The sequence below is a fragment of the Phodopus roborovskii genome, unplaced genomic scaffold (genome assembly GCF_943737965.1).
Source record: "Phodopus roborovskii unplaced genomic scaffold, PHOROB, whole genome shotgun sequence".
Lineage (NCBI taxonomy): Eukaryota > Metazoa > Chordata > Mammalia > Rodentia > Cricetidae > Phodopus > Phodopus roborovskii.
Window position 1 is genome coordinate 12,730,020 of NW_026126541.1, and position 20,548 is coordinate 12,750,567.

Below are 20,548 nucleotides of genomic sequence, written 5' to 3' on the forward strand. Positions count from 1 at the left end.
AACACCGAATGCTGTTTCTCGGTACTTTATTTTTCCTTTGTGTGCGAATGCTCCAATGTGAGTGTGTATAGATGTGTGTGGAGGCCTAAAGTTGCCAACAGGTGTCTTCCTCCAACACTCTCCACCATATTTATCCCTCGCTTAACCCAGGGCTTGACAATTCTCTAATGAGCCAGCTTGCCCTAGGGATCCCCTGTCTCTGCCCCTCATGAGCTGGGATTGCAAACGGCTACCATCCTGCCTGGCTTTTAAAAAGGTATCTGGGGAATCTAACCTCTTGTCCTTATGTTTGTCTCACCAGCATTTAATTCATGGAGCCATGGCTCAGCCCTAGAACACAGGGCACTCACTACAAGACACAACAAAATGCCATGGTCAATACCACCAATGCTCCAACTCACACCCTGAAGTGTCCATCACACTAGCAAATCACAGATGTTATAGCTAGCCAAGGGTCAGGATAACCTGGCAGGTGAAGCCCTTGGATGCTCAGCCAAGGGCAGGCTGTCCTACTAGATCCTAAAAGGAGTAGACTGTATGGGAGGAATTATTGAATTTTGTCTGTAACAGTCAATGGCCAGAATGGGAGCTGTGCAAGGTATACACAAGAGTTAGGCCTTGAGTGCTAGGAACCAGAGTTTTGATTATTGGCTTGAATGTGTGCCTGGGGCTAGACTTGCTAAAAGCAATGGTTCCTGTCCCTGCAGGTGGCTATGGGATGGATGTGACCAGGAAAAGCAAGCACGATGGCACGGAGGTCACTGAAAGGGGTAAGAGTGTTTGATTTCTTCAGCTTCAGCTCCTTTGGAAACGGCCAGCCAGGACCACCAGGTCTCCAGGCCCTTCACAGAGACACCGCTCCTTTCCAGGGGAGAGGGCTCTTCCGGCTTTTCACTTTCTGCATCCTGTTCCCGGTGAAAATGTCTATTTCTGGCCCCGGGGTTGTGGCTCCCTGGTAGACAGCCTGCCTAGCAGGGAAAACACTCAGCACTATCCCCAGTACCAGGGAACATGAAGGAGAAAGAAAAGGAAGGAATGAAGAGGGATGGGGAAAGAAGGGGAGGGGAAGAGGAAGCGGGAAGGGGAGGGGAAGAGGAAGCGGGAAGGGGAGGGGAAGAGGAAGCGGGAAGGGGAGGGGAAGAGGAAGCGGGAAGAGGAGGGAAGGAGAAAGAAAGAAGGACTTCCTCTTCTGTGTATAGTTTCCAAGAGCAGGATTTTAATAACTGCCTGATTCTCCATGGTTTGTTTCAACTCTTATTTAACTCCTCTCTACCTAGAGATTTAGGACAATAGAAATCTAAAAGTATAATATCTTACTTATGTCAGGGACTAGGTTGAAATAACACTAGTGTCACAATCCGAATCTACACTGAAACCTGAAAACCCATGCATTTGCTTTGTGGAACTGTCCAAATGATAAATTCAGGGGCGTTTAAACTGTCTCCACAGCAACTCTAAACTAGGGAACGTTTTCACTTATTGTGTGACTTTCATCTGTTTCCAACAACAACAAAAAATTCTGGCTCCACAGACTTAGAACTTTAGGTTAGAAAATAATTTATTTTTATGTGTCCAAAAAAAAAATCCCAAAGGTCAGCACAATGAGAGGTTACTGGGAGCTCAAGGGCCATTATTCAAATGTGAAAAAGCATTCCTTTTATGTCTTGAGTGCTGTTCCCACTGCATTCATAGACCCTCGTTCCTGGGAGGCTGGGAGAACTGACTAGAAACACATCATGTGAAGGACTTCACACGGCACACTGTGGTCTGAAGCAGCCCCTTCCACCCCTCTCCTCACATGTGTGTATGCATGCATCCCACACATGTGTGCAGCCACACAGGAAAATCTCTAAAGACCAGTGAGGGCCAGTGAGATGGCTCCGCACGTGAAGGCGCTAACCTGCGGATGGTTTAAATTTGAAATCCAGGCTCCACACGCTGCTCTGATTTCCACATGCATGCCCATACACACAGAGGCCCCAGCCAGATGAGGCCCCAAAGGGAGGGAGGTCGTGTTGATGGCCACAGTCACACAAAAGGTGGGCCCAGCCATGACTCTGGGAATCCACCCAGTCAGGGGATTGACTCCTGAGGAAAGGCGTCCTGTTTTCTCAGACACCTGAAGCTGTTAGCATCTCTGCATACTTGACACTAGAGAAACTCTGGGCTGTGTGGTGTAAGTGGACGCTCCTCAAAGTCTGCCTCTGGGGTTCACTTATGGCTCATTTCAAGGACCTCCAAAGGTGGTTTACTTAGGCTGCCCCTCCTCTCTATACTTTCCACACCCATGCATGCCCTTGAGGATTCCAGAATCAACCATGGTATCCTAGGGATGCCTCCAACTTCATCAGGGCATACAGAGTGAGACCAGTCAGGCAGGATTTGGGCCCCAGCTGGCCCAGGGGTCTTTGGGAAGGAGCAGGGCAGAGATAGTATGTGTGACTATAAGAAAAGAGGCTGGCCCTCTTTCAAACTCAAACTTAGGCCTGAACTAAAGTGGTCAGTGAGAGGTCTTGATGCCAAGACAACCCATCTACCCATCAGTGGGTAACTTCTTTTGTTGTTGTTGTTTGTTTTTTCTGAGACAGGGTTTCTCTGTATTGCTTTGGAGGCTGTCCTGGAACTCGCTCTATAGATCAGTCTGGCCTCGAACTCACAGAGATCTGCCTGCCTCTCCCTCCCAAGTGCTGGGATTAAAGGAGTGAGCCACCAACGCCCAGCTAGTGGGTAACTTCTTTTGGTACTGTCTTGGTTAGGGTTTCTATGCTATGAAGAGACACCATGACCATGGCAACTCTTCTAGAGGAAAACATTCACTTGGATGGCTTACAATTCAGAGTTTAGTCCATTATTGTCATGGTGGGAATCATGGCAACGTGCAGGTAGACATGGCACTGGATTCTACATCTGGATGTGCAGGCAGTAGGAAGAGAGAGCCACACTGGGCATGGCTTGAACATCTAAGACATCCAAATCCACTCCCAGTGACATAATTCCTCTAACAATGCCACACTTACTCTAACAAGGCCTAATAGTGTCTCTCCTTATGGGCCTATGGGAGGCCATTTGTATTCAGTCCACCACAGGCACCAAGGAGAAATTTTATAGTCCAGGTACATTGAGCCTCATTGTTACTGCTCATTTTTCCATGTATAGTATTCTTGTCATAGGACAACAGCCATGTAAAAAACCTTTGTTGAGCCTAACAATAGGCTTAACCAATGACAGACACCGGGCACTACCAACACCCAGCAATGTCAGCCCATGCCACAGCATCTCCTCTTTTCTCTGTCTTTTCCAGTTATCACGGAAACAGTAACTACAAGACTCACATCCTTACCACCAAGTAAGTGACCCTACGCTGATCGTGAATACAATAGTTCACTTTCCCACTGAGAAAAGCCAAACCTTCTGGAATATATTCTTGGAGGAGGGGGAATGAGACAGGATCTCTTTGTGTAACCCTAGCTGTCCTGTGTAACTTGCTCTGTCTGTCAACCAAGCTGGCCTCGAACTCATAGAGATCCACTGCCTCTGCCTCCTGAGTGCTGGGATTAAAGCTCCACCACCTGGCTTGGAATATACCCTTTTTCTAGCAGTTATGCCAAAGATGATTTATACACCACAGCAGCTACCAGTTTGGGTTGCATGGTTCACTGTTGGAGTAACAGCAACTCCTTGCTTCAGTCTAATGAGGGCTCTCTCCAATAAACCCTCTTGTTATTCATAGCCATGCCCGCTCCCCTCTGCTCTCTCTGGCCCCTAGGGACCACATCTACCATCTATCTTTGTGGATTTGCTAGTTGGTAAAATACTGGAAATCCTACCCTCCCTGAGCTCTTGATTCCATTCTATTTTTATTCGGGAGTTCTTAAGTGGCTGTCAGTCCTCCTGGTGGCTTTGGAATGGGGAGAAGCCAGCCATGTGTAGCCTCAGCAGGGCGATGGGAGCAAGTCAAGCGGAGCCCAGAGCAACCCACCTCTAGTCCTTCTAACACCTCTGGTGGCTGTTGTGTCTGGGTCCCAATCAGGCACTGGAAAAAAAGCAAGCCCAACCTTCATTTGAGATGGGGGGGAGGTTGGAATCACACAGCTGCCTCGTCTATTTTTCCTATAGAATAACTTCCTGTGCTCCACCAGAACGTTCTCATTCCCATCAAGCAGGGAGTTCGTTCCAGACCTCTGTGTTGAAAACAAGTATTGGGGAAGGGGCAGCTTGGAATTTGGAGTGTGGTAGAGAGGAGGTCCCGACCAGTGGGACCCTGAAGCAACAGTCAGGAAGGCTCCAGGGGGCAGAGGATGAGGAGACCGGCTGGCCTGGATCCAACTTGAAACTGTCACCTCTTTTGCAGAAGGGAGCACTAGCAATGGCTACGCTAAGACAGGCTCTCTAGGTGGAGGAAGCCGGCTAGAGAGACAAAGCCTGACTCATGGCAGCAGTGGCTATATCAACTCAAGTAAGTGGCTACCGGGATGAGGGGCAGGGTGACAGATGGGAAACTGGAAATCCACCACCTGCAGCCAGTGCAGGCACCATTGCCCTGCTGTGGTTCATTCCACATGCCCCCAGGGGTCGCTCAAATGACAGGGGAGGGTGTGACTTTTAAATCATCAGCATTGGACACCTACACCACATGGGTTCCGTTTCCCTTAAGTCTCCCGGACAAGGGACACTCATCAGTTAACCTCCAGGGGAGACTGTCGCATCCCTCTACTTCAGCCATACCGTTTAGGAAAGGCTGGGTGTGTTTAAGGTCTACAGTAAGATAAACAATGAACGAAAGGCGAAGACTGATTTGCTCTGCTGAGAAACGCCAATGCAGTGGTTCTTAACCTGTGGGTCGTGACCCCTTTGGAGACTGAATGACCCTTTCACAGGGGTCACATATCAGATACCCTGCATATCAGATATTTACATGATGATTCATACCAGTAGCAAAGTTACAGCCAGTAAGTAGCAGTGGGAATAATTTTACGGGGGTTATCCAACATGAGGAATCATATTAAAGGGTCTCAGCATTAGGAAGGTTGAGGACCGATGTGCAGGTAGCTCCAAGCTGCAGTATTCTTGGGCAAGCACCCACCATGACTCTATTACTCCCTGTGAAACAATCTTTCACATAGAAGCAAAAGTATGACAAAAAACAAACACACTCACATAACCAATCCTGGAATCTATTAAGATGTAGTGGAGAAAGTAAAAACATAACACCCAGAAAAGCCTGCCCTCATCCCTCTGAGAAGGGGTTAGTGGTCCAACATCAAGTCCTCCAAAAAACTAACTCTAAGGCATCCTTACAACTCCCACACACTCTGTATATGAGGACATCCTTACCTCTCAGTGTCTTCCAAGAAGGCAGAGCAGCAGTCCTGCCTTCCATCCCTTTCTGTGTTCCCTAGAGTCCCCTGCTCCCATCCCAGGGCCATCCCTTAGTATGGGGGGGGTTATTTGGCTAATAGGACAGTGTTTCAATGTAGCAGGAGCATTCTGTTGAGGTGGTACCACTAAGATTTACACTGTCTCCTAAGGCAGGGAAGCAGGAGCATCTCTGTCTGGTTGGGTGTTACCATGAGGGCTCACACTGTCTCCTAAGGCAGGGGAGCAGGAGCATCTCTGTCTGGTTGGGTGTTACCATGAGGGCTTACACTGTTTCCTAAGGCAGGGGAGCAGGAGCATCTCTGTCTGGTTGGGTGTTACCATGAGGGCTTACACTGTTTCCTAAGGCAGGGGAGCAGGAGCATCTCTGTCTGGTTGGGTGTTACCATGAGGGCTCACACTGTCTCCCACTGGCAGGTGGGAGCATGCGGGGCAACACTTCCACCTCCAGCTACAGGAGAGCTCAGTCACCGGCCTCCACCTTGCCCAACTCTCCAGGTTCTACCTTTGAAAGGAAAACTCACATGACCCGCCACGGAACTTACGAAGGTATCTGCGGAAGAGAGCTGCTCTCTTCCTGGTTTGCGTTCTCTCATCCTCCACCTGTCGGCTTCTTGGCTTCCGCCCCATCTTTCTCCTCACTTTTGGTTGCTCTTACGGACTCTCATTATTGGAATAGTCCTGCATTCAGTCATCTCTCGCTCAGTTTTCCATCCACTTAGTGGCTTTTCAACTGACACATTATCATGTTTTACGCTGGATGAAAGGCCTTATGGATCTTGTCTTCAAGGACGCTATAGTGTATAAATTTTAGGAGAGAGAAAGAAGCAGTAACACCAAGTAGAAGGAGGTTACTACTTTCCACTGAGGAAATCGAGGATGACTCTATGGAGGAGGGGCTAAGCCTTGGCATCCTGGTTACACTCACAGATGGAAAGACAGGACAGTCCAGATCTAAAGAGGGGTGGGGGGCCCAGATTCTGTGCTAGGATTAGGTTTTCAGTCTCCTCATAAGAAAACACAGAGGTTTTGAGCCGCAGAAAGCCATGAGCAGGTGGCAAGTTAAAAAGAAATCTTCAGTAGTCGAGAAGACAGAACCCCGGGCTGGGACTGGGCTTCTGACAGAGAGGGGGGCTGGGAGGTGTGAGAGGCAGAACCGGCAGGCTTTCAACAGATGTGAAATGCTAGGAGAACCTGGAAATAGCAGTGCTCCTGGGGTTTCAAATGCAGACTGGGCTCCAGGCAGTGCTAACAGCTGAAACAAGAAAGTCAGGAGGAGGGACCCCTGCTTGGGGGAATTCTGTTCAGAGAACAACCGGTTTCCTCCTGGAACAATCCCAGCTATGGAACGGCAGTAGCTGGCACCCCCTACCCCCTAGGAAGCCTTATTTCAGTAAGAAGCCATTTGTACTAAGTGTTCCACCTGCTCTCCAGGGAGCTCCAGCGGCAACTCCTCCCCTGAGTACCCACGGAAGGAGCTTGGTAAGTCCTCTCCTTATTTGCTATCAGAATGCCTCAAGGGGGCACTAAGACAATGCCGGAACGGTGGGATGCTGAGGATGCTGGGGATGCTGGGCAGAGGGTACCACGAGCCAAGCAGATTCTTCTCAGATGCGTTTGGCTTCTTCTGTCCTGCTTCCCATTCCATATGATGCACCTTTGCCAGCCCTATTGACCTGCTGTCATCGGCATTTGCTCATGACACTATGAAAATGGTAAGCTGTGTGTACAAGGTTCACGCTATGACTCATAAGCCCCTCAGGACAAGCAACAACTGTGGGGACTCTTCTTTCCATGGGCCTCACAAGAGACTCGCCACCAAGGAGGAGCGGCAGTCACAAGTACAAATGCTGGACATCCCAGCTCCTCCTCTATAGCTCCCTTCCAAGGGCCGCACCACACACCTGTACCACCCTAAGCTGTGTGTTCATCTGACCTTAAGAGTTTGTCTCGAGCATACAGATGAACTGACATTAGGACCAATGATTACATAGTGATTATAATTTTCTATATTTGCTTACACTTGGAAAACCAAGGCAGGCTTTAATTAAAGATTCAGCCCATTTGACAGTGTTTTCAGCTGGCCCAAATGCAACACACACACACATACCTACCTCAGACACAATGCTATAAATATCAGCTAAGTCAACATTTGCTCGGCTAAACTACATAAAGATGTTGCAAAAAACATTATTTGCCCTTCAGCATCTGAGCATCATTTATTTAGCATCATCTATACAATAAGAACCCCCATCTGGATTTAGACACTGTGAAAATATCCCTAAGTATAAAAAAAATATATTCAGCATGCCAACTCTTATACATGCCTTAGACAACATTCTTCTCTTTCTCAGCATCTTCTGCAACCAGAGGACGAAGCCAAACACGAGGTGAGTACCATCTCTGAATTCCGGTTCAATTCACTCTGAGCGGCTAGGAGCCAGGAAGCCGAGCACAGACACATACATTAGACAGCACATCTGCTGGAGGCACCCGGAGTATGAGGGAGGGAGTCCTGGACAACTCCATGAGCACAGGAAGTGGGGCATCTGAGGATGACCTGAAAGGCTCCGTAGCCAGGAACCCAAACACAGTGACAAGCTCAGGGATACAGACGGACGCCACATCTGTCCTCATAACCAGCCTTCCGGATGTGCCTTGATTGCTTTTATACATCAAGACAAGCAAATGCCCTTCTTTTTCAAATGATTGCAAGGGACAATTTTGTAAGCTCATCATCTAGAAAAGATAAAGGAGAGAAAGACCCCAAAGAAAAGTCACCCTAGCAGAGCCTTGTGTGACCACAGGGGCCTGTGTCAGGATGAACTGAAGGCAGAGTCCTTTGCAGGTTCAGTGTGTTCGTGACCAGGTTGTATGACCATTGTGAATTATCAGGAGCTTAAGTTGGGGCTACTCCAGCCACCCACAGCCTTGTGATGAGAGTTAAGAGATGCGCACTCTCTAGCTGAAGCTAACACTGTGAAGCTGCTCACTCGGCGACTTCCTGTTCAGATGACTAAGTGAACATGGGAGGTTTTAGAGCTCTCTTGTCCCAACCTCAAGTGAGCTAACTCAGGGGCAACAGTGATGTGGGCGGTGATAAAGAGTCCTGGGGACTTCTTGCTCAGCCTAGGATTTCATTAAGTCCCAGGTACCTAGGAGTGTGTAGTTGGCAAGTGCTGTAAGGAAGGGGACATGCCTTTTGGAGCAATACACAAAGTTGCCCACTTAGCCACAGTCTGAACTCGGGGTCCAGGACAGTGATGCAGACTCCTTCATCCACAGCCTCTCTTGCTCTTCTCTCCCCTTGTATAGAGAGCGAAATTCGAGTTCGACTGCAGAGTGCATCACCATCCACCAGATGTAAGTGGTCACTATCCTGCTACAATGAAAATGTCTAGGAAACCCTCCAAGTAAATCAGAAACATAAAACAGGAGGAATTAGGGGATAATGTGCAGGATGTCTTCCTCCCTCCCTCCCCCCCCCCCTCTCTCTCTCTCTGTGTGTGTGTGTGTGTGTACATGGACTCAATTATCAATCATCCTTGAGATCTTCCCGGGGGGTGGCCCTGGGCTAGGGTCTAAAGTAAGTTACTGAGTGGGTCATAGTCGCTCTTTAGTAGTTCAAAGTCTAATGGAGAAGATGGAAAACAGTCAACCCCCACAACTCAATGTGAAAGGGAGCACAACCCAGCAAGATGGAGACAGAGGGAAGAGCCAGAGAAGCCTTCCCATGATTGGGGTTGATTGAAGAGAAACTGAAGGGTGGATCAGGGTTAGGCTCAGCACATAGAACTAGACATTCAAAGGACAGCTCTGTACCGAGTCACAGCGGGAGAGTTCAGATAATCGAGGGTTCGGGAGTTGAAAATAAGGGTTTAACTTCCATCTCCAAGGTCAGAGATTCACCAGTCTCAGGGCACTGGGAACTGTAGATCCCTGTTGTCCTTATTAGCATCTCCTTGACCACATTTTGAAATGAGCCTGACTTTTAGGTGGGGGCCTATGAACAAGGAGTAAATGGAGAAGGAGCTGGTAGGTGACTCAGGACCCCAAGCTGGGCTGGCCCCAGAGCTTGACCTGGTCATGGGATCTGACTCCAGGTCTAATTATCTTTCTCACCTGAGTCCTCCCAGACTTAGAGAAACTGATCCCAGTGGATGGAGCTTTCTAGAGAGAGAGAGGCGGGGCATTGCCCAGTCTGCTTGTCTCCTGCTAATTGTCCTTGCCTGAAAACTCTCTTCCTCCCAGTTTGCCACTCTGAAGGGACACAAGGACCCCATTCACCCTACTAGATCACCTTGTTACAAATGGTACAGGTCAGATGGACATGTAAAGCATGTGCAAACACTGTAATGTTTAGGAGTTAATAGACCTCGACTCACTTTGGACACTGGCGGGCATACCTGGTCACCCAAGGCACCATATTTGGGAGAAAGCCAATAATTGTCAAGCTAGTTTCTTAAGAGATCCTAACTCTCTAACTGCCCTATCCCTGAGGACAATTTATTCCAGGTGTAGTCATCCCTACCGTGCCAATGAGATCTGATGAGAAAATATCTCCCAAGAGCTCTGAGCTCTGTGTGTGAAACACTATATTTATGGGGCTGTTATGGTTACAAACTGGCAGATTCATAAGTGCTACAAATTGTCAAAATTCAAAAGTTATAAAGCTAATGGAAAATGTCCCCACTTCCGAGGCAGATGCCTCCTTCTCTGATACCAGAATGCCATCGGCATTTCTTCCCTGATCTTTGGACTCAGGAAAGGGTCCAGGGCCTGATGGGAAAGTCTGGGTTTTTTTGTTTTTGTTTTTGTTTCCCCCCCCCAGGGACAGAACTAGATGAAGTCAAACGCTTGCTTAAGGGGAGCCGATCTGCAAGTGCGAGTCCCACCAGGAATACCTCCAACACTCTCCCCATCCCCAAGAAAGGCACTGTAGAGACCAAGACGGTGACAGCAAGCTCCCACTCAGGTAGGCTTGACAGCTCCCGGCTGCCGTGGGGGCAATGGGACAATGGGACAGACGTGCCCTTTCAGCTTTGCCAGACCGGAAAAAGCACCGAGTGTCTGCTCTTCCTCACTGTGAACGTCTGGGTGAGACGTTCTTATCCATCGGGTCGGCTGTCTTCTGAGGATGTGGCGCCCAGCTCTAAGTCCCTGAGATTCTCCCCAGAGGGTTCTGAGAGTGTTGGATATGTTGATCGGGTTCCCCAAGAGAAGGATGAAGGAGGGTTAGTGCTTTCATTATGGAGAATGAAGTATTTATCCTATGCCTACTCTGTCAAGCCCTGAGAAAAAGCTCTGGACAAGAAAGTGTAGTCAACCAGGCAGTGGTGGTGCACGCCTTTAATCCCAGCACTCGGGAGGCAGAGGCAGGCGGATGTCTGTGAGTTTGAGTCCAGCCTGGTCCACAGGAGCGAGTTCCAGGACAACCTCCAAAGCCACAGAGAAACCCTGTCTCGAAAAACAAGAACAAACAAACAAGCAAACAAACAAAAAAAAAAAAAGGACGTAGTCAATGTGCAGGTGGAGGGAGGGTCTCTGGGGAATTAAACAGGAAACCTACAGGCTTGGGTCATGTGAGATGAGTGGTACTCAACAGCCTTGTGGAGCCTGAGTCTTCCTTGAGGGTAACACGTTTGCAGGTGACAGGAAGAGACGTCAGCAGTGCCACGAACAGAGATGAGGGGAAAGGCCACATCTTCTGTGGGTTAAGATTTCCTACTGTTTCTGGAAAGTCTTCATGCCATGACCATCCTCGTGTGACTTTCCTATAAAGCCAAGCCTCCAAGCGTGCTGTCTGGCTCCGGCCCTTTCACAGAGTAATCGGCAGAAATGGCATCAGATCGGAAGAAGCATGAAAGCCCTGTCAGGACAGAGTGCATTTAGGTCCGGTTGACTCGCAGAGATGAATTAGTGAGGATCTAACCACGAAGGCTGCAGTGTCCAAGGAGCTATTACACGCCCCCCCTCCCCCCACACACACACTCCTTCATCCGATGCACATCCTACATTTGCTAGGGTGATAGGTACAGCTCCTGCCTGGACTACCCTTTGGAGTCTTTAAAAATGGCAGAGCAGTAAGGAGTTGCCCCCATTGGTGGAGAGAGGCCAGCAAGCTGTAGGAAGAAAAGCTTAGAAGAAAATACAATAAGAGAACATTATAGTAAAATTATTTTCGTATTTCACCAGGAACCAGCAAGAACTTTGTGATCTAAGAGATCAATTACTTCAGTGAAAAATGGCTGAACTGAGGAAATTCCTAGGATGTGGCATGTGCATCTCTCTCATGGTGAAGTATGCTTGCCTGTGTTTCTCTTTCCAGTGTCAGGAACCTATGATTCGACAATACTGGACACCAACCTTCCCTCCCACATGTGGTCCTCCACCTTGCCTGCAGGGTCCTCCATGGGGACCTATCACAACAACATGACAACCCAGAGCTCATCCCTCCTCAATACCAATGCCTACTCAGCAGGGTCAGGTAGGCGTGGCCTGCACTTGGCTCCTCACTCCCAGAATGGGGACCACCGCCCTCTAGGCTACTGCTGAAGAATTCCCTCCATGTGTGCGATCCCTGGGGCCTCCTGGGAACAGTTTTCATTTGCTTGCTTGTTTGCCCAATGTCCAAAGCAATTCTCACTAGAACATTACTAATTTCAACTTAATCTAGAAGCTACTTTTTTTATAGACATTGAAGATGAGGTATCAGAAGAAATACAATGGGAAAGAACACTAAAAATTGATCGGGACACCATGTATCAATGAGTGTGAATTGATTATGGGAATTTTGAACAATTCAATTAATTTTCAGAGATCCCACTGTATAAAATGGGGCCACCAACAATAGAGCCTTTAACTGGACCCCTTGCCTATTCCAGGTCTAACTGTCCAAGATCGTGCCTTCAGCTAGATCCTAGGGTGCCACAGGCTGGTGTCCTGTTCTCTACAGCAAAGACAGAGAATTGAATATTAAGTGTTTTCTTTTCCTAAAACCAAAAATATAACAGGACATTCCAGCCAGATCCCAGCATTTCTTCTGGCACATCCACAGCATTTGAGCTTTTGCCTTGCCTTGAGACTGGCTGTCAACTGCCTTCTCTTTCCCCAATGTAGTCTTTGGAATGCCAAATAACATGGCGTCCTGCCCTCCCACCCTGCCCCCCGGACTCAGCAGCTGCTCCTCAGGTCAGTGCTGCCATCTTGGCGTCTCTTCTCACTCTTACAGGATTTTGAGAATAATTTATTTATTTTTGCATGAATGAGAGTTTCGCCTGTGTGTATGTTTGTTCACCAGGAGTGCAAAGTGCCCGCAGTGGGGGGCGGGGGGCAGAAGAGGGCACGAGATTACCTGGAACTGAAGTCTCCATGAAGGCACACAACACACGGGACAGGGTACCAGGGAGTTTTATGCGTTGTTAGAGTCAGGGGAAAGAGTTGAAAGGAAAGGGAGAAGCCTGCCATGTTAGTGTTTCTCAGCTCAGTGTGTCTGTATCCAATTCTCACACTATGGAGCAACTAGCCCTAGAGAGCTACAGGGACAGGCTAGTCTCTGATTTTTAAGGGAGGCGGTAGTATTTGTCAGCCCTATGTGAACTATCCCTATTTGGTCGCATGGCCCTTACTCTGCAATAGCCATTAGCAAAGTTTATTCTGGGGGGAGATGACCTCGTTACTAAGAGCATGGAAACCACGAAAATGTGTTGCAATCTGCTACTGGCAAAAGCGGCTTTCAGGAAAATGATCTGGGAGCTCCAGGACACTGGTGGCATCCAGGGGGCTCCCCTCCCACTCACGGCCCCACCTACTCTCCATTTCTGTCACAGTGTTTGGCATGCAGAACAATCTGGCCCCCAGCTCTTCTGTCCTGGCCCATGGCACAACCACCACTTCCACAGGTAGGTAGCCTATGTTTGGAACTGGGAGTTGACACCCCTTAGACACTGCAAGTCACTACACACCTTTTCAGAGAGTTAAAAGGACCCAAAGGCCTTTCCCACCAAAAGACAGGCCTGCTCCCAGCCTGGAGATGCCAACCTTTATCCCCCGCTGCTCCACTGTGAATTAAGCACACAGTGGAGCTGTAAAGCCAGTATGCAACATCTCGTTCCCATGCATCTCTCAACCCAGCTGGTCAGGGCAGCGGTCTCTCCAGCTCACGCTTTCATAGGTCACTGACACTTCAAATAAATCTCAGTGGTTGTTTTTTATGGTGTGCTGCCCGGGCCATTGTGCCTGTGTAGACCTGGGGGTTAGAGCAGGGCAAGGGGTGTGGTGTTGCTCAACCCCTGAGTTCAACTTGCCTTACTCCTTAGTTGGAGAAGAACATCTAACCCACAGGAAGCAATAAGAGAACCCTGTGAAACAACAGGAGTGAAGTGGAGAGTGAGCTCTATGAGCACTTCCTGAAGGAAGTGGCTTAAGAACCAGGAAACGATACAGGAAATTAACCTGCCCCACCCCCACTGGGGAGAGTTGACTTCATGTGCTTCCTCTCAGCTGATCAAGCTGTCCCTCCCCCCCCCACCCCCACCCCCACCACGTTAGCCCCGCTCACTGATGCTTTCTTTCTCGCAGCATATGGTGTGAAGAAAAACGTGCCACAGCCACCCACTGTCACAAGCACCGGTGTGTCCACTTCTGCTAGTGAGTGCTATTACCAGCTCCTAGGGACCAGGCTGACCCATAGGAAGAGGTGCCATTATGACACATGGTGTCCTGGAAAAGAGGCTGAACCCATGGGTGGTCTGAGATTCAGCTGCCCCGGAAGGTCTCAGGGATGTTTCTACAGAGATGAGCAGGCTCTGAACTTAGCTCAGTCTTCCTCCCAAGAGCAGAAAGCCCCCCCCCAACACACAAACCTGCCTGCTGTTAGACTCCAGCCACCACACTTAACCTTTCTCCTGCTCACACTGAACTGTGAGAGGCTGGGAGCCCCTCGGAAGCCGCCAGGGCCCTCACTACTTCCATAGACGCTGTCAGCGCGGGTTCAGCCCATGCAATGAGCTCCTTCCTCCAATGCTTAGGTCCTGCTCTGTCTCCTTCTAGTCAGCAATTTGTGTTTAAAACAAAAAGTTACCACGCACCCATTTAGTACCAGACAGGCAGTTTGGTTTCTGCCTGTGGTGGACATGGCAGGACAAAGGCGAGGTCAGGACGCCAGGGGGGCAAGCAGATGACAAGCACAAAGACGAAGTACACCGGACGGTTGCAGAACATGACACAATTCCTAAGCAAACAAGGGATGTGGCAGGCTTGGGGCCCATGTATGAGAGTGCAGAGCATTGGAGGCGGTGGTCAGGAAAAGCCTCCCAGGATGGTAAAACTAATCTATTATGTTAGTTAATGAAGGGCCTGGCTAATGAAGGAGACTTCAGCAAGGTCAATGAAGACACTGTGTCTTCAGGTAGGGAGATAGCCCCATAGACCAGTTCCCAGCAATGCCATCATCGGTCCAACCTCATGATGGCCAGACCCAGTCGGCAAGGTCCCAAGATGCTTCATAGTACCACTGTCTAAAAGAGGAGCCCCCCAAACACATTGGTGAATCCCCTTTTCTTCCTCTTCCCCCCATTACTCTTCTGTTCATGTCTTCCCTCTCCTTCCCTCCGCCACCTTCCCCTTCCTCCTCACCCACATCTTTCCTCTACAGCCTGCACCACCAGTGTCCAGAGTGATGATCTCTTGCATAAAGACTGCAAGTTCCTGATTCTGGAGAAAGACAACGTGCCCGCCAAGAAGGAGATGGAGCTCTTGATCATGACCAAGGACAGCGGGAAGGTCTTTACTGCCCCCGCTGCCAGCATCTCTTCAAGTACGCCAGGGCTCGGGTGACACGGGATCCAGAAGGGCAGATTGTGTGGGAGGCCAAGGCCCTTACCAGGTGGTTTAGGTGGTTTGAGCCAAGTTAGTGACCAAGCCGCCTGGATCCCGTTTTGATCTGCCTGGACCTGCCTTGAATGCAGATAAGCCAGGAAAACATGGGGAGCCCATGGGCAACAGGAGTCTAAACACAGCCCCAGTGAGGGGGATGAACCCAGGAGCACAGGACTAGCTTCCTCCCAGGCTAACCTTGGTCTTCCCGAGGAGCGAGGGGATATGAGCAGGCAGGGGGAGTGGAGAGAGAGGCAGGGAGAGGGGGCAGGGGAAGATAGACCAGGTTATCACTGATTCTGTGTGCAGCTTCTTTTTCAGAAGATACCCTGAAGAAAGAAAAGCAGGCTGCACATGTGGCCGACACATGCCTAAAGGCAGATATAAATGGTAAGACAAAATCTGACCCTGCCCCTAACGTCAATAAAGCCACATACCACTAATCTGTCTTCTGGGACCACAGAGCTCAAAGTGGGGTCCACTGGCATCACCCAAGGGTGGGTTAGAGACGTCGGATCCAGCCCCAGTCAGACTTGCTGGGTGGGAGGTTGCAGTTTTTATGTGGGAATGGGAGCGTGTGAATGCATGTTCATGTGTGTGGGTGCACCTGCGTGTGGGTTCATGCGTGGAGGGTGCATGTGTGGGAGTTCACGTGTGTGGGTGCACTGTGTGGGTCCATGTGTGGGGGACTACATGTATGTGTGCTTGTGTGCTTGTATGCTTTTCCAGTCCTCGAGTTCAGCTTCCAACTCATGTTTGTACTTTTAGGCGACCTAAATACTGTGTCCACAAAGGGCAAGGCCATCTCTGTAGGTGAGTGAGAATGGGGGACCCTGCTGTGAAAGATCCGAGAGGCTGGCCATGGGGACAGGTGGTGGCCCTTGCCTGGGGCCTGTGCACACGAGTTACCCAGATCTGACTTCTAAAGGCCCAAAAGGGAGAAAGGTGGGAAATGGGGGTGGACAGGCTCGGGTCACAAAGATGATGTCCCATGGGCTCACAGTTCTTAATGGCAGCTGCCATGGACCCCAAGTCCCCCACCGGGGCAGGGCCCAAGGTGCCGTTCCCATGCTTGTCCCAGCCCGCTGTCCTTCCTCGCCTCCTCCTCCCTTGTCTTGTGACAGAAGCGCATCAAGTCCCCACCTCCCTGAGAGACCTGCCAGCCTTGCCTTTTAAAATGTATTTTTAGGGTTATGGTACTAAGTGTAACTCTAGGCACCGTGAGAGTCACCTAGGGTGAGCTGTGTCGAGTGAGGTGTAGTGACCAGAGGTTTAGGCGCAATCAGAGGCAGGCGTTGTGACAGATGCACGGGATACTCCTAACAGTGAAGATGTGGGCTGCTTCCTCCACTCATTAAGGACCTCGTTTTGTTTAATCCCATAACTGTTTTATGAAGCAGGTCATCTTTTATAAAAAACCGTCTTGTGAGAGTCACACAGCCAAAGCCTGGGGTCGTCAGGCTTACTTTCATGAGAAGCCGCACATAAACTCAAATCCTCCATCCCCGACCCACATGACGCCACCAATTTTGAAGGGAGCTGGGCAGGAGCCTCCTGAATTCAACTCACCCTGCCTGTTTCTTCCGCAGAAAACCACAACTACGGCCGTGGCAGCGGTGGTGGTGGAGGCAGAGGTGGTGGTGCCGGTGGTGGTGGTGGTGGTGCCGGTGGCGGAGGGACCTTGGGGGCTGCACCTGCCTGGTGCCCCTGCGGCTCCTGCTGCAGCTGGTGGAAGTGGCTGCTGGGCCTGCTGCTCACCTGGCTGCTGCTGCTGGGTCTGCTCTTTGGCCTCATTGCTCTGGGTAGGTGCCAAGGCCACAGAGCCTGAAGTCCCCAGCCCCTCTACCCCTTCCTAGAGATGGGAAACCACAAGGAGTCCTGAGTGTGGGAGCCAAGGGGGATGGAGATTACAGTCACACACACCCCGTGTTCCTACGGATGGGAAACAGCCCCTTGAGATGCCTGGCCCACGTCTCAAGGTCACTAAACACTGGGAATCTAAGGTCCTGGCTCTACCCTGGGCTCCAGCACTGGTGGCCTTTAACAAAGCCTCAATGCCTTGTGATCTTTCAGCCTTTACCTTGCCCGAGCATCTTTCCCCATCATCTCTCTCCACCTCCCAGAGGAAGGAGAGCCGGCCTTGTACTCAGCTTGGATGGTGACAGGGCCGGCCTTCTTTAAGGATGTTGGCTGCTACAGGCCACAAGGATTGTCTCCCCATAAGTAATCCTGAAATATGTGCCCAGGGGTGTGAAGAAGCCCCCTCCCCCAGGCCCAGGGCCCCAGAGCAGCAGCCAGATTCCATCCTCATGGATGGCCCTCGTGTGTCCCTCATAGCGGAGGAGGTAAGGAAGCTGAAAGCCCGAGTGGACGAGCTAGAGAAGACCAGGGTGCAATATTTTGAAGACAAGACGGAGAGAAGTAGCAAGGACCGTCTCCTGGGTGATGTGCCTGGCATGGGACCTGGATTAGGCAAAGCGGAGCTGGATGGCCACAGCCAGGAGGCAATCTGGCTGTTTGTAAGGAACAAGCTGATGACAGAGCAGGGAAACGGTGAGAGCAGGCCAGGAACAAGGCCAGCTAGCCCCAATTTGGGGTCTGGGTGGCTTTATGCTTGCCTTGGGGACATTACTCAGCATCTCTTCCCTTCTCATCCTACCCTCCGTCACCCTAAGAAGCAAGAGAAAGCCAGGCTGGGGTCCCCGTGTGTGTGTGTGTGTGTGTGTGTGTGTGTGTGTGTGTGTGTGAGAGAGAGAGAGAGAGAGAGAGAGAGAGAGAGGGAGGGAGAGAGAGAGAGAGAGAGACTGACTCGAGGTTTGCTCTTTCTTATAGGAAATCTCAGAGGAAACCCTGGTCCAAAAGGTACTGGAGTGGCCCAAGCCTTCCCCCGCTCTCATCTCTATAGGGGAGGCTTATTTCCCTGGGACTGGAATCCTTTTCTCTTTGCCCAAATGGGAGAGTATGGATACCACCCAACTACCTGTCTGTCAGAAAGCTGGAAGCTGACTTTCCAGTCCGACACCACAGCAGGGCTGGGTGCCTAGGCACCACCCAGGAGAAGCACTGTGCTGGGTGCCACTGACAGGGCGCGGGGGCTGGACGACCCTCACCACGATACGTGGTTCACAAGTTGCCAACTGTCTGAAACACAGGCAGGAAAGCAGCTCTTGGTTAATATACCATCTCTTTCTTTCTGGTTTTAGGTGACATGGGAAGTCAAGGCCCTAAAGGTAACTATTCCAAAGACAGTCTGCCTTAAACACCAGGCGTGAGGGTTTAAAGCAAGAGAAAAGCCCTCAGGCTGAGAAAGGCAACTTAACGACCTAACATCCGCATGTGCCTGAAATGGAGGGTTCCAGCCCCTTTACCCCTCCTCAAACACAAAGCAGCTTTCTCCCCACTGACTGAGGGTCTTGTCAACTCTAGAGTGGGAAGGAACTACCTGAAAATTCTGGGAGTGGGGGTCAGGAACTGGGCTCCTCCATTGGTGCACCCTTCACTCCTGTTTACCTCCTCCACGGTTCCCACACACCTCCAACCTCAACACACACATCTTGGGTCCCTACCTAAGTTCACCTCCCAAAACCTACAACCCCACAGCCCTCCTGATCCTGCTCAGGATGGGAGCCCGAGCCGATATGTCGGGGAAAATACAGGACTTCCAAGTTCAGTTGAACTCAGAAAAACACCAGCTTTTCACTGTAATTATGTCCCAAACAATGATACAAAAGTGTAATTTTGGTTTCAGCAGGCATCTGAATGTAACTGGATGCTTTTGCTCCCTGGGAGGCCCATCTGAATCTTGCTAGCATCTCCTCAGGGGCCATGTCCTCCATCTGACATTTTCTTTACTGTTGTCCGTACAGGAGACCGAGGCCTTCCTGGGATTCCGGGTGAGTAACCTGCAGTGATTCACACCTGGTGTTTTGGTGCGAGTGCACTCAGTCGCAGCTGCCAACTTCCGGAAAAAAATACAGGCTGGGGTCTTCTTGTCTACCCACAGGTATCCCTGGGCCCCTGGGCCATCCCGGCCCAGAAGGACCAAAGGGACAAAAGGGCAGCATTGGTAAGAGCCCCCTTTCCTATTCCTTCGTTCCCTCTTCTCTCTTGAGCAGGTGTTACAGAGACCCTGCTTTAGAAGACAGCAGTGACCACACAGAAAAAGATGGGCAGTTAAATAGGGAATTTGAAGAGGGAGAGGGTGTGGCCAGCATAAGACCTGGGGACACATTCTGAACAGAGGGGCAGCCAAAGTCAAGGCCCCAAAAGCAAGTTCAAAGGGCACCAGGTGGATAAGGAAGCCGGAAGCTGAAGGGGTTGTTGTCAAGGGCAGCAAGTCATAAGGGGCCTCAAGGCAGAGCCAGCGTAAAGATGGTTTTTACTCCTAGTGAACTGAGAAACAGCTTGCAGATCTGGGGCAAGGCAGGAGGATGTCACGGACTCACAGGCTCACTCTGCTCCTGAGTTGAGCGAGGCTACGGGGCAGAGAAACAGAAGAGGCTCTGGGCCCCACTCTGCTGAGGAGGGGCTGTCTGTGAGCTGTGGCATGGGTGGCCTTACTGTGAGGGTGGCCATTTCCATCTTTAGGTGATCCTGGCATGGAAGGACCCATAGGCCAGAGAGGACTAGAAGGCCCCATGGGACCTCGTGGTGAACCTGGGCCTCCTGGGTCTGGAGAGAAAGGAGACAGAGGTAAGAGGTGACACTTTACCAAGAAGACTAGCTGCATCCATCCTTCCTTCCTTCCTTCCTTCGCACCTCCATTTTCCCCCCCTTTTGGCAGCATTGGCCAAGCACTTTTAGAGGTGGAAGGTGGAGAAGCTCTATACTCAACCTTATAGATAGTAACTAATGAGGGAGTGTGGTCAGGCTAAGAAACAGGCCGTGATGCGGGGGAGGGCTCAACCAGAGAAAGAGGTCTCGGGGATGTGACCTTTCCAGAGAGGGTGAGGAGCAAAGCCAGGTCAAGGTGGAGGGCAAAGGGCAGCAGAGCTGGGGGCACAGCCAGGTGTGGGGTGAAGGTGAGGCGTTCTGGCCTGTGGGGGCTGGCACCCAGCACGGCGAAAGGCAGGAGGCCTGGGTCAGAAGCCTGGAGCTTAGGGGGCTGGGGGGGGTTTCGACTCAGCTCTATAACCATGAGACTGAGGAGGACACCCTCACAGTTAGGACACCAGCAATCTTTTGGTAAAGTCACTACTGTCACTCTAGTGTATGGTCATGGCAAGGACCCACAGGCCTCGAAGGATGAGCCAGTGTTTGTTGAGAGCTTCCTAGGTGCCAGACTTCTCTGGGCAGG

General features: G+C 50.5%; 1 protein-coding gene across 1 annotated transcript in view; it reads left to right on the forward strand.

Moving 5' to 3' along the window:
- Positions 1-707: 707 nt before the first annotated feature.
- Col17a1 (collagen type XVII alpha 1 chain) overlaps positions 708-20,548 on the forward strand; it is a 38,150-nt gene continuing 18,309 nt past the window's right edge. Inside the window, exons 1-22 of the mRNA XM_051200095.1 lie at positions 708-770; positions 3,302-3,346; positions 4,352-4,456; positions 5,794-5,925; positions 6,811-6,858; positions 7,731-7,766; positions 8,692-8,739; positions 10,208-10,351; positions 11,705-11,863; positions 12,496-12,567; positions 13,206-13,277; positions 13,957-14,025; positions 15,032-15,193; positions 15,562-15,642; positions 16,021-16,065; positions 16,842-17,054; positions 17,590-17,805; positions 18,085-18,114; positions 18,456-18,482; positions 19,119-19,145; positions 19,256-19,318; positions 19,840-19,944. Coding sequence (XP_051056052.1) covers positions 719-770; positions 3,302-3,346; positions 4,352-4,456; positions 5,794-5,925; positions 6,811-6,858; positions 7,731-7,766; positions 8,692-8,739; positions 10,208-10,351; positions 11,705-11,863; positions 12,496-12,567; positions 13,206-13,277; positions 13,957-14,025; positions 15,032-15,193; positions 15,562-15,642; positions 16,021-16,065; positions 16,842-17,054; positions 17,590-17,805; positions 18,085-18,114; positions 18,456-18,482; positions 19,119-19,145; positions 19,256-19,318; positions 19,840-19,944 — 1,951 coding nt within the window. The 5' untranslated portion in view covers positions 708-718. The remainder of the gene's footprint in view (positions 771-3,301; positions 3,347-4,351; positions 4,457-5,793; positions 5,926-6,810; positions 6,859-7,730; positions 7,767-8,691; positions 8,740-10,207; positions 10,352-11,704; positions 11,864-12,495; positions 12,568-13,205; positions 13,278-13,956; positions 14,026-15,031; positions 15,194-15,561; positions 15,643-16,020; positions 16,066-16,841; positions 17,055-17,589; positions 17,806-18,084; positions 18,115-18,455; positions 18,483-19,118; positions 19,146-19,255; positions 19,319-19,839; positions 19,945-20,548) is intronic.